This window comes from Cyprinus carpio, chromosome B1, assembly GCF_018340385.1.
Source record: "Cyprinus carpio isolate SPL01 chromosome B1, ASM1834038v1, whole genome shotgun sequence".
In the NCBI taxonomy this organism is placed as follows: domain Eukaryota; kingdom Metazoa; phylum Chordata; class Actinopteri; order Cypriniformes; family Cyprinidae; genus Cyprinus; species Cyprinus carpio.
Genome location: NC_056597.1, coordinates 5,447,441 through 5,461,107, shown reverse-complemented (window position 1 = coordinate 5,461,107; position 13,667 = coordinate 5,447,441). Strand labels below are relative to the sequence as shown.

The following is a 13,667-nucleotide window of genomic DNA, read 5'->3' as shown; positions in this document are numbered from 1 at the left end:
TGTGGGGTTTAACTATAACACAGAGTAGCATGCACAATATTGGATTTGGATCGGGGATTAAGGGATGCACTGATCATGTACTCAGTATCTCAGCTCTAATACTACTTCGAGGCGATACTGAGTATAGGATCGGCGCACCCCTAATGATAGGCGCAGTAGCGGACCTAGTTGAAATTCTTAATATCCACTGTAAGTGTGTTATTAAGACTGATTTATCGTGTTGTGAATATTATTATGTAGAGTTTTGGAGCAACATAAACTGACTAAAGAACAGTGGGAGGACAGAATACAGACGTGGCACGAGGAACACAGGGGGATGCTGAGGTAAGGCTTGACACACAAACACATGCACAGAGTACACATAGATTATAATTCAGTCCCCAACTACACACACTGTGAACTTCACGATGCTTAATAGCAGTATTTCTATTCCCAGCATGATTGTATGTTTACAGAGAGGATTCTATGATGGAGTATCTGAAGATCGCTCAGGATCTGGAGATGTATGGAGTGAATTACTTTGAGATCAAAAATAAGAAGGGAACGGAGCTCTGGCTGGGAGTGGATGCTCTTGGTCTCAACATTTATGAACACGAAGACAAGTAAGTCTTACACTGAAATGTCTCACATTTCATGTATAAACATTATGTATAAACTTTACTGTAACTGTACCAAGGTTTGGGGTCTGTAAGATTTTTTAAAAATGTTTTTGAAATACATTTTTTTCTGCTCATCAAGGCAAAGAATATTGTAAAGTTTTTTTTCCCAATTCCAAAACGACAGTTTTAAAAAAAAAATAATAATAATAATGTGAATATAGTTTAAAATGTAATTTATTATTGTGAGGCAAAGCTGAATCGGCAGCTGATTTGCTGCTAATGAAACATTTCTTATAGTTATCAATGTTAGAAACATATGCTGCGTCATATTTCTATGGAAATCGTGATGCATTTTATTCAGGGTTTCTTCGATGGTTTTAAAAGAATAGCATTTAATAATAGTAGATTTTTAGTTTTGGTTGCAATATCTTACACTGTCAATTTGGATCAGTTTTATTCCTAAAATATTTTTTTTCAATTATTACTTTTTTAAAAATGGTTTAATAGATGAAACATGAGCTTTATTTATTGTTTGTTTGATTGCTTGTTTGTTTGAACTGTAGTTTAAATCATCATTTCTATGGCCATGTTATGGTTTAGGATGTTAGCATAGACATTGGAGTTTCAGAAACATTGCTAATTCGTTGAAATTTAAATCGTCATAATTTACTCACTGAGGGTTTGTTTGTTTGTTACAAACCCTTAAGATACTAATTAATAGATTTTTTTATGAATCCTGAGAGGTTTCCCAACCCAACCAAAACTTAAAAGATCTAAAAAGGGTTATATAAGTTTAGGCTTTTATTTACATCCAAGCAATAATTGACACACAGTGCATGACATATGGTAAATACGTTGTCTTGTAAGTATTATTAGATTTAACCTCTCCCTCCTGCTTCAGCACCCATCCATTCCCTGCCTTATAGGGCAAACATTAGAACTGGGTGAGTCACAGCATGTGTTGTTTTGGCCTTTTGCCCCTGGGTAAAGGGAAATATAGCCTTGATTCCTGTTGACAGTGTGGGACCATTTCATAATTGGGATATTATGTAGTTGTGGGGTCATAGTGCCCCTGCCCAGGTCAATGCATGTCAGATAACTCCACAAAAATTACTTTCATATTAGATTCTAATAGGTCAGCTGGTTTGATTGTCTCTCTGCAGATGGATTAAGTGTTTTCCTCTGCTGCCCACTGCTGGCTGTTTTTGACATGATTTTCTGAATAATGTTAAAGGGGTGGTTGACTTTTTTTGTCTAGGCTTGATTGTGTTTATGGGGTGCAGTCTAACATGTGTCCATGCTTCGTTTTAAAAAAAAAACGCACAAGTTTTGACATAATTTACCTTTAATCCACATCGACCTGTCCCTTCTCTAACAAACGCCTCGATAATTTCCTGTTTTTATAAAGCCCCTCCCTCAGAAATACAAGATGGGCTGAGATTGGTCAAGTGGCTCAGTGTGTTGTGATTTGCTAAACCGCCTCAAGAGCACGTCTGAACATCCCGCCCCTCAAGCTCAGAATGTGCTCCGGTTGTATTATAAACAATGACGTCCTCTATGTTACTTATCAATTTGAGCCTGATTGAGACGCAGAGAATATTAATGAAGAGGATCGCGCAGAACCTGTGCAAGCACGGCTCTTAATGGTATGTTTGTTTGTTGTTGTCTCATACTGATATGCTGTTTTTTGTAAATGCTACTGCTTCTGTTAGCTTTTAATATACGGTTGTATTCCGATTAAAGCTTTAATACAGCACAGCAACCGTACGCGCGTCCATGTATAACGCTTCTCATTGCTATGTAAAAATAAGTGTATAAATGGAACAGTTTGTTGGAGCTGATCTTGCGATCTGAATGGGAGAGGGAGTGAGATACATTTACATACACTCATTCATTTTGCACTACATGCTTAATACTGAGAGAAAGAGAGAGAGAGAGAGAGAGAGAGAGAGAGAGAGAGAACCAGAGCAGGGCGACATGAGGAACAGGATTGAGAACCGCTGCTTTGGAACATTGGTTTTGAAACTTGTGAATCCATTAGAATCATTAGAAAACAGAATCGCGATTCATATATGAATGGATTTTTATGTGCACCCCTAGTTTTCTCTTCCTCTTCTCTAAAGCAGCACAACATGGCCTCGCCCCCTTTGTTGCATGTTCCCGGGGGCGGGGTTTATCTGGGTTTGTGATATAACAGACCTGGGAAGAAGCTCGTTGTAGTCCCTTTTCCAGCCATTTTTGTAGGCATTAAACTGCCAGAATTTTAAAAGACGATATTTGAACTTTCAGCGCTGCAGCTTTGCAGATATGGTTTATGCTCAGACAGCAACATTACACACTAACTAACGTTAAAAAAGTGAAATCGCAATCAACCACCCCTTTAATAAAATGTACATACATTCTCAAACTTGTTCACCTCTCTCGTTTTTCTTTAAGGCTCACACCAAAGATTGGGTTCCCATGGAGTGAGATCCGAAACATTTCTTTCAATGATAAGAAGTTTGTCATCAAGCCCATTGATAAAAAAGCACCCGTAAGTATTTTGATTAGTATTTATCATTATTCTGTCAGTTTAAACTACAGAAGTTAAGCACAATTTGGATCGTGTTTACAGACACATCATTTTGTGGTCCATATTCTGGTTAAGCCTTATTTGCACAAAGATGTTTATGTAATGTTTGCGAATGAAAATCTATAAAAATGCTGTAACCATACAGTTGTAAATTGGTACGAGTCATCTTTGTTGGATGTCCTGACATATCCTCTAATATGACTCAGCAGCAAATCAAAACTCAGAGTGACTAAGAATGTCAAATCTAAATAGCAAACTATTATAATTATTGACACATTCGTACATTGTGTGAAAACAAGTACAAAATTTTGTGTAGGGGTCATTCCACTAAATCGGCCTTTTACGTTCCTAAGAAATAAGCAAACATAGATTTAATATAACAGCAAATACATTTGCAATTTAAAAACATAATAATACTATGTATTCTTTCATCAATATTACATAAAGTCAATTAAATATTATTTTTAAGTAATTTAAATAGCATTTATGCTGATAAGGGTAAGGTTTTTGGCATGTCCCTCACTATGATTTTTCTTTTTCAGCAGAACTTTTAAATTGCAATATAAAGGCAAAATGATATAAAAAATCACATTTGCATATTGTTCTAAATATAGTCTTATTGTTAAGCAATGTTTTTGGCATAAGCATGAATTTATTCTATAAAATACAAATAATTTTATTGGTGTCCTCTGATTTCATGTCAGCCCTGTTACTTTTATCAAAAAACCCTTTGTAAAATAATGTACATTCAAGTGACATCGCTTCTAGGAGGTTACATCTTCTCTCAACCAGGATTCCAACACTTTAAACACAAGTTTCTTTCACTCCTCTATAATGTTCTATTTTTGATGATTTATGAAGCTTGACTGAGGAGGGGACATCATGCAGTGTCAATACTGTTAACATTTTTAAAATGTAAATTTAAACAATTATTTATTATATTTAATATAATCAATATCTACAAGAAAAATCATTTCAAAGTTTACAACATGCTTTTCTGAACTTGACTATTAGCTGCTGTAGCAATTAGCAAATTAGTTTGAAATTGTCAAACATATAATCGTCAGTCCTGTTACTTTTAAGGGTATCAGGTTTTGACGTGGGTAACAGGGATGGCAGATTAGTTGTCACCCTGTTTAAAGATTGTCTGTCAACAATTCAAACATTTTAAAGGTCACCCTCTGTGTATTATTGAGATAATGCCTATATCATCCAGTGGCATATGAGCATCAGTTACATTTTTAGTTAGAATTGTTGTTATTGTTACTATTACTGTTGTTGTTAATGACAGGATAGGATGAACATTCTCAATAAAACTTTTTTTTTTCCATAACTCATTGTCAATAATGCATCCATGTAAATTAAACTACAGACAAGAGCAGCAAGGTGACAGCAAACCCTCACCCCACTCTTGCAGTGTTCTAGAAAGTGAAACCAAATTTCAGCATCAAGGTCTGGTTTCAGATGATCACAGAAAGACCAAGATCTGATCATCCATGCTTAATAATTAAACCAGATCCGTATATTTTAAGTTCTGTGAAGGGATAAAGACTGTTCTGTGAGGGGGCACAGACAAACAGGTGGAACACATTATCTAATTACAATACCCTTACAACATTAACTACATTCTATATCTCCTTGAAATGTAATGTGCTAAATCAACAATGAACTGACTTTAACTGAAAAATTGACTGTTTACTGTTGTCATGCATCTATGCCAAGTAAGTGCAAAACAATATAATGCAATTTAAAATTTTAAAACTTTATAGTATTATGTAAACAAATATGTGCAATGTGCTGAGGAATGTGTGCCCTGTCATCCCTGTTACTCTGGTCAGTCCTGTGACTATGACATCAATCATGTTACTGTCATTAATAAAAAAAAAAAAAAAAAATTATCTTTGTTACAGCCTTCCAGGTAAAGAAAAAAAAAAGAAAGAAAAAAACTTATCAAAAGAATTTTGATCCATTAAATTGAACAAATTACCCATTATGACTAAAATGCCTATGTCATTTGTGGGCATAAACTTCTCAAAACTTTATACATTTGGAAAACAATTATAAGTCATATCCGTGAGATCAGTCATATCAATCATAGCATGCAGAGGTCAAATATGAACATGTTCACTGAATCTTTTCAATTGTGATGGCAGGACTTTGTGTTCTATGCACCACGACTGCGAATCAACAAGCGCATTCTGGCTCTGTGTATGGGCAACCATGAGCTGTACATGAGGAGGAGGAAGCCTGACACCATTGAGGTGCAGCAGATGAAGGCTCAGGCCAGAGAAGAAAAACACCAGAAACAGATAGAGAGGTGACAATGAACAATTTACATGACATAATTTACACAACTTTCTTTTCTTTACATTTTTATCTTTTATGTGTTTTTATTTATACTTACTTTACTTAGTATAAATAATTATTCTCAAAATTCATATGATATTCAAAAAATTCTAAATTCCTAAAGCTGTTGTCACCAAAAGGAAGCTTTTAGGTCTCCCTGTGGTTTTCTGCCCAAAAAAAGGTTTTGAGATTGTCATGAATATTAGTATTGTATTTTTACTGTTTTAAAAAAATCATTATTATTAAATTGTTACTATTATTAAATGTGCTTAATCATTTAATTATGATTAATCACTGTTTAAACAAGTTATGGACTATTCATTTTCACCTACTGGAGCTTGCTGATTAAAATGTTTCAGATGTTGACTTGATGACAGATGAAGATGCTCTTAAAATAATTATTGCCCAAAAAGTTGGATGAACTTAAATTTCTGAAAGTTGCAATGGTTGCTATGCCTCTGTGTATTGGTATTAAAGGGATAGTTCACCTAAAAATTTAAAGTGCCATCATTTACTCAGTCTCATGTTGTTCCAGAACCAAAAGACCTTGGTTTAAAATAGGAAAACAAATAAACATATTTTCAGTATTCTCTCAACATTTTTGTCTAGCCATTGAAAGTCCATGCAGCCAAAGTTTTCAAGCTTCAAGAAGTTCATAAGGACATCGTAAAAAATAAACTATATGAATTGAGCATTATAATTTTAGTCTACTTGAGTTTTTTGAAGTTTGATCATTTTACAGGGCATTAAAAAGCATTAAAAGTCATTAAATGGATTTTGTAAATATTAAGGCCTTAAATAGCATTAAAAGTCATTAAATTTTTTTCTACAGGCATTAAACTTTTTTAGATGGTTTTGAATAAAAATATTACCAGTTTATTTTGAATATAGTGCCTTCATAATTAATAACTTTTTAATTTGCTGTCACAAAATATGTACATTGGTGTGATACAAATGCGGAACAGTTTGGTAATCGCCTCCGGTAAAACTAAGAGCAGAGAATGTTAATTTTGTAAAGTCCAAAATAAATTGTGAAGTGCAATTGAGCAATTTCGGCAAGAATGATTCTAATTTTATTACATTGTGTAACTGTCAATTGATAATGTAATTGTGTGTAATTGATAATATCAAGTTTTTATATTTATATCATATGATGTAGCCTAGTTAAGCAACATGAGACAACCAAGAGAGTGCTGATTCCCAAATATCAGCACGATTGCAGATTTGATATTGATTTCATTCATTAAATAAACAAGTAATAATCATTCACTAATCTCCGAGCAGCACACAGCGGTTTCGTTGCTGAATGACTCAGCGCTTTTGAATTAATAATTTGAATCAATGATTCAGTGATCCGTTCGTAAAGACAGCATTTGCTTGATAGTTAAAAGAATCAGTCGTCTGAATGAAAAAAACTTTTAATGAAAAAAAAAGTGTTAAATTAGATTTGATGATACCTGCAGAAACCCTGATTTTAGTTATGTGGACTTTAGTTGCTTGCAAGTTTTTTTGTTTTTTTTTCTCTCTGTTTTCTCGAAAGTGAGGCATCAGACAAAGTAACTTTGAAGTTTTGCTGCATAAATCAAATTTGCTGTATCCTCCTGTCTCCAGAGCTCAGCTTGAGAACGAGAAGAAGAAACGAGAGCATGCAGAAAAGGAGAAGGAGAGAATAGAGCGAGAAAAGGATGAGTTAATCGAGAGACTGAGACAGATTGAGGAACAGACGATAAAAGCACAGAAAGGTACAAACATATCTGGACTTCACTGTGTGAGTTGATCCCTCCCTCTAATGCCATGAAAAAGAACACTTTACATCACTAGTTCTTAAAAAGTTTTGCTTCAGGACTCAAATTTTACACAATACCAAAATTGTTATTGCACAATAATAAACCACATCTTTTTTAATAACAATAAACTGCATGGACTTGACAAAATGAGAAAATTAAAAAAAATTACAGGAAACTTTTATAAATGCATATTGAGCATTTACAGGGAAAAAAAGTTATTTGCAAGCCTAAAAAGTGGAACAAACACATTGTACTAGCCATATTGCCAAGCTGAATTAGTACCAAAGTATTAAATTTTTGACAACCTTGATGTCAACATAATATTTTTTTTTTTTTAATCCTATTTATTTTCCAATATATTTTCCCATTATTTTGTTGGCTGTTAGTTATTATTTGTGTCTTGTAGAGGTTCAGAAATTAGGATTTTGTTAGAAATGTGTTATATTCCAAGCTGAGAGCTATAAAAAAAAAAAAAAGTAATATCAGAGGCTAACTGACTTTCTCCACATTAGTGGGGTTGTCATACTAACTAAACCTAAATCTTTCGCCTCTTGTAGGGCTGTCTTCTGAGAAGGTAATTTTCTTAAACCAGAAAAAAACACTTTGAAGTCCCTTAAAAAAAAATGATTTGTTTCCTTTCGCATCCTCCTCCTGAGTCCCCATGTTTCCCATTAGCTAGATTTGTTGCGGTTTTTGGGGTGGTTGCTGATTTGTGTTTGACATAGGAAAGATCTCAGGGATCTAAAAAACAAATCTCCAGCTACACAGGCATTTTGTAGTATCATGCCAGTGTTTATGATGTCTCATGTGGTTGCCTGTTGAAGTTGTCCTCATAGAATTTGCCTTCCTGATCAGTGTACTGATGTAGAGGTTAAAGAGTTAATGGCACCTCCTTTAACCCTCTGGAGTCGATTAACGCGTATATGCATTTTGGGGTATTTTCTCCTGATAACCCCGAAAATAACTTAAATTACACTTTCAGTTTTGATCATACAGATAAGAGCAATACATCAATCGAATCTGTAAAGGGTATACTTTTTTTTGTATACAGACATAATAACAACAAAACTTTGTGCACTTATAAAATAAAGATAACAAACAAGGAGTGCTGTCCTGCATCCTTTGTCTGCGCTGATCTTGATTTACAAACGCGTCATTAAAATGAACTGTAACTCCGTGAATACTCAACACAGAGACATGAGAGTGATATCTATAGAAATCCTGACATGTCTACTTTTAAACTAAACAAATGCTGCCGAAAACAAATATTCTGTGATAAAGTAATCCATATGAAAACAATGCGATGTCCGTTTTTCACGTCTCTCTTCATTATCTTCTAATGCGACCACGCCCCCACACTGAACGCGCTTTTGAGATGATAATGTTTCACTGAAGCGCGTGGCTTGAATATGCCCACACAACAGAAGACAACGCAGCAAGACTGTTCTTCAAGTTTTTTTTATTTTACTGTTTGCTTCGTGATGAGAGGAATAAGACATAATTCACCCCAAAAAGATGTGATGTGGTTGAGGATTTGAGATTTGGATTTCCTCAGAAAAAAAAGAATGAAGCACTTTATCCAGCAGAGATCATAAACATGAGTAAGTCTCTTATTTATTTATATACTTGTACTAGTTTTCACATAACGTGTAAACATTTTTACTAGTTAGACTTTTTCCAAAGACTTTTTCCAAACTATAATTCCTGACTAAATGTATAATCAAGTGAAATATTATGAAGTTTCAATAACAATATACACCACTATACCATTCAAAAGCTTGATGTAAATAATATAAATGTACCAATAAATGTAACTGTAACAAATGTAATAAACAATGCTGTTCTTTCAATTTATCCCCCCCCCAAAAAACCTGAAAAAAAATATTCTCAGCTCTTTTCAACATTAATAATAATAATAATAATAATAATGATGATAACAATAAATGTTTTTTTTTTTTTTTTTTTTTGTAGAAAATAAGATTGTTAAAAGGATTTCTGAAGGATTGTGTGACTGGAGTAATGATGCAAAAAATTCAGTTTAAAGTCAGCTTTGATTGTTCCTAATAAACTGTTTAACTGCACTCACAAGTGAATATTAAATTATGTTGTGGGATAATTAAATATATTCTAAATAAACTACAAACATAAAATTATATACATTTATTTTGTCCTCACATTCTTTCTTGTAACTCATCCCTCTCAGTGATACAGCTGGCTGAATGGCTCATTATGCAGCTCATTATGCAGGCCTTTGTCTTCTCAGGTGTGAATTCATGATAGTTGACGCCTACTCGCATATGACTTTTACCAACAAAAAGTGTCTTAGAAAATTTAAATCAATATGTTGTTTTCTGTAAGTGAGTAAACAAGATGATTTTCACATCATTTAGAAAAAAAAAATTCTAGGTTACAAGCTCCAGTTCTCAAAAGTCCCGGGAACCAATTTTCTGTGTGTGTTTTATTGCCTTATTCAAGTGATTTAACATTTTTAGTTTTTTTTAGTATTACACGCATAACATTTTTTTTTTCTCAAAAACACAATCATGTACATACATGCTGCTTACATATTATTACAGCCCAGTTTGTGCTGATTACAGTGAGATTAGACTTTAGCCATTTAGATATTTATAAGAAACTGAAAAAAGCTGAAATGTCAGAGCATGACAAAACTTCTCCAGGCCCCAAAAATACCCTTAGACTCCAGAGGGTTTAATTTTAGGGCATGTAAATAATTATGGTTAAAAAATGCTACTTTCTGCTACATTCTGATTAATATAACCAATACGTGTTATACTCCATGTGTGTTTGTGTAGAGCTGGAGGAGCAAACACGCAAAGCTCTAGAGCTTGAACAAGAGCGAAAAAGAGCAAAGGAGGAGGCAGAGAGGCTGGAGAAAGAGAAACAGGCAGCCGAGGAGGCCAAGGCTGCACTGGCCAAACAAGCAGCTGACCAGATGAAGAACCAGGAACAATTGGTAAGTCTCCTTGGCCTTTTTTTGTATGAACAATCAAGAACCTTTTGAGAACGTCCCTGTTAGGTATTGGTTGAATAGGGAAGGAATATGGTGCGTTAGTAGCTGATGCTGTTGAAACACCCACCAGGTGTAATGATTGTGTGAAGCCAATACAGAAACATGATAATTTATTGACTGATGCTGCACTAAAACTAGCTTGGTTTGATCTACACATAACGTCTTGCAGCTTCCATGTTTGATTCATTCAGTGTTTCTGCGCTTATATCTAAATAAATGCTTAAAGGGGTGATTGATTGTGATTTAACTTTGAAGTTTCAATTTTTTTTTTTTTAATTTTTTTTGTGTTAATACTAAAATAATTTTCACATTACTTTAAAAAAGTAAACATTACAAAACTAAAACTAAAGCATAAATCAAGAAATATAAAACTAATTTTCACATTACTTTAAAAAGGTAAACAGTACAAACTAAGGCATAAATAAAATTAATAGTAATAAAAATAACAACAAGACCTAAACATTCCTTTTGTTTTTGATATCATTCATATTTTATATATCCTTCAGCAGTTATAGAAATTAATCTGTTGCAATAAATTTAAATGGATTTTTACATTTATGGGCATTTTTACCTTTATAAATACTTTTTTTTTCTAATAGTGTGCATCATCTTTTGAGTCAAAATCTTACATTTAATCAGTCAATTAGAATAATAAGACATTTGGGCTGTTACCAAACAAATCAGTATCAAAATTCATCTTTGCAATGCAGAGGAAACAGAAGCTGCATCTGAAGAGGCATTTAAATGTAGGCCTATTTACATTTAATTCAGCTCAGAGGGAAATTAATGCATTTAACCTGTGGAAATTGTGGCCTAGTGGTTAGAGAGTTTGACTCCTAACCCTAGGGTTGTTGGTTCGAGTCACGGGCCGGCAATTCCACGACTGAGGTGCCCTTGAGCAAGGCACCGAACCCCCAACTGCTCCCCGGGCGATGCAGCATAAATGGCTGCCCACTGCTCCGGGTCTGTGTTCATGGTTTGTGTGTGTTCACTGCTGTGTGTGTGCACTTTGGATGGGTTAAATGCAGAGCACGAATTCTGAGTATGGGTCACCATACTTGGCTGTATGTCACTTCACTTTCACTTTCAGTTACAAATGCATAAATAATATTTTGTTATTTTAAACATAAAACATTGAATACTGATATTTACAGTTATTCTAAAAATGAAAAGATGCTTTAAATTTAAACTGCCAGTAGGTGGCAGCAAGTAACTGTTAATAAGTTAGACATTACGATTGAACAGAATCATTTAAAGGGTTGATTCATTTAGGAACGAAACACTGTCATGTTGCTTACACACGCAAAACAATGCTGTGGCTTTGTTTGGAATCATTTTTTGTTGGCGAAATAGAGCAAAAACAAGCAATATGGTGTCTAAAATGCAAGTCTCTTAATATGAACTTCTCGTTTGTTGAACTGTTGCATAAAATAAGTATCACATTTGTAATCATGCTGATTTAACAGGTGAAAACTGGCACTCTTCGTGTTATATTGACTAAATTTCTTTCTGTGGTATTTTTATGCATAACTGTTGTAACGGTCTCCCCAAGAACACCCTAGAGAGGGGTGCTACAAGATAATTAGACGGAGCGACCCACTGACCTAACTTGCATTTAAACAAACAAATTAAACACAAAATTTGAACGATCAGGAAAAATATATTTACATAAACAAAACCCATCCAAAGAAATCAAAATAGCAAACAAAAGGAAAGATACACTTAAACACAATACTGGCACTGACATTTAGCAGTGCAGTTGAAAGGAAAATAAAAACCTTATATAACCATTGTCATGTTGTTCATAGAGTTGTAGTGTGTTGTATGTTTTGTAGTTTAGAGTCAGTTGTCCTGTGCAGTGATGAAGTGTCCAGTAAGTGATGTAATCCAACTAAACGGTTAACCCAAAAGAAATCAAATAGCCAAACGATGAAGTGAGACAGATGATTTCTTGTGTTCAAGTTACTCAAGGTATTCGAGGAATCGTTTCAGCCCTAATTTATATATACGTAACTAAATATACACAGCACACATACTGTACATATATTATGCAAACAAAAACTTTTATTTTGGATGCGATTAATCGTGATTAATCGTTTGACAGCATTAATTAAGATGATGTTTTATTTAATGTCTGAGATTGTATGTACCACACATAGAGGCAGACACATGTGGTTGATACTGGAGGTACATGGAGCTTGTACTGAAATGGTCAGCAATTGTGGGTGTACTGTACATGCCATGTGGGTGCTGTAACGGTACTTTGCTTGGTTTTTGCAGGCTGCTGAGTTGGGAGAATTTACTGCCAAAATCGCCCTGCTGGAGGATGCCAAGAGGAAAAAGGAAGAGGAGGCAACAGAATGGCAACATAAAGTAAGATACATATACTCTTTTTATACATACTTCATATACTTGATGCAAATTGTCCACGTGATGAAATATTTTTTCATGAAGTGCTGCTGTCAAACTATTGCAAAGGTCACCAATGTAGGTGATTTATGATCCAGATCAGACCAGCAAATTGATTCTTGGGGGTGCAAGATTTAATATGAAATATTTTTCATAGGTTAGACCTCAGGGTCTGCACTCAGTTTGTGATATTCCTGTTATACAGTATTTTAGAATAAACCGTAGGGATGCAACAATACAGTTACCCCACGGTTAAATAAATACTAGTGGTCGACCGATATTGTTTTTTTGACAGCCGATGCTAATATCTGGGGGGGGAGGGGCTTTATAGCCAATATAAAGCCGATATTTTTTTTTTTTATTATTATTATTAATATTTAAGAAATTAGAAATCATTTGTCAATGGATTAAAAAATAAATGTGTAAAATAAACATACTTATACTTTAGATGACAAAATATTTTTCACAAATAAATAAATATTTAATAAAAATATAATTCAAATGGAAGTAAACACTGCAATTAACAAGACACTAAGTAATCTGGGAAATTTGTGTGCATTGGGAATCATATTTTGAAAATGACAGAGAAAATGACATGAATATGACAGTGGGCAAATGCATAAAGTGCAGCATGATTTGAAATCATGAGTTTAAAGTTTAAAGCATTCAATTAACACAGACCGACTGTCACACAGAAGACGCGATCATGTTGTATAAAATCTCACAAGATCTCACAGCTGGATTCGACTTAGTTTGCAAGGTTTGTGAAATTAAATGTTCATTAGCCATTCAAAGATTTCCCAGCGGAGATAAAATAAAAGTCTGTCGTGCCGTCAAAATAAAAGTCCCGCCTTGAACACATCGGACAAGCAGAAAAACTTGTCGGACCGATGCCGTTATTTCAAAAATGCCAAATATCGGGG

At 34.2% G+C, this 13,667-nt stretch overlaps 1 protein-coding gene across 1 annotated transcript in view; it reads left to right on the top strand.

Annotated features, from left to right (window-relative positions):
* LOC109051864 (radixin) overlaps positions 1-13,667 on the top strand; it is a 72,788-nt gene that overhangs the window by 52,042 nt on the left and 7,079 nt on the right. The window contains exons 7-13 of the mRNA XM_042716319.1: positions 241-324; positions 456-602; positions 3,036-3,132; positions 5,325-5,488; positions 7,129-7,259; positions 10,118-10,278; positions 12,616-12,708. Of these exons, the coding sequence (XP_042572253.1) occupies positions 241-324; positions 456-602; positions 3,036-3,132; positions 5,325-5,488; positions 7,129-7,259; positions 10,118-10,278; positions 12,616-12,708 (877 nt within the window). The remainder of the gene's footprint in view (positions 1-240; positions 325-455; positions 603-3,035; positions 3,133-5,324; positions 5,489-7,128; positions 7,260-10,117; positions 10,279-12,615; positions 12,709-13,667) is intronic.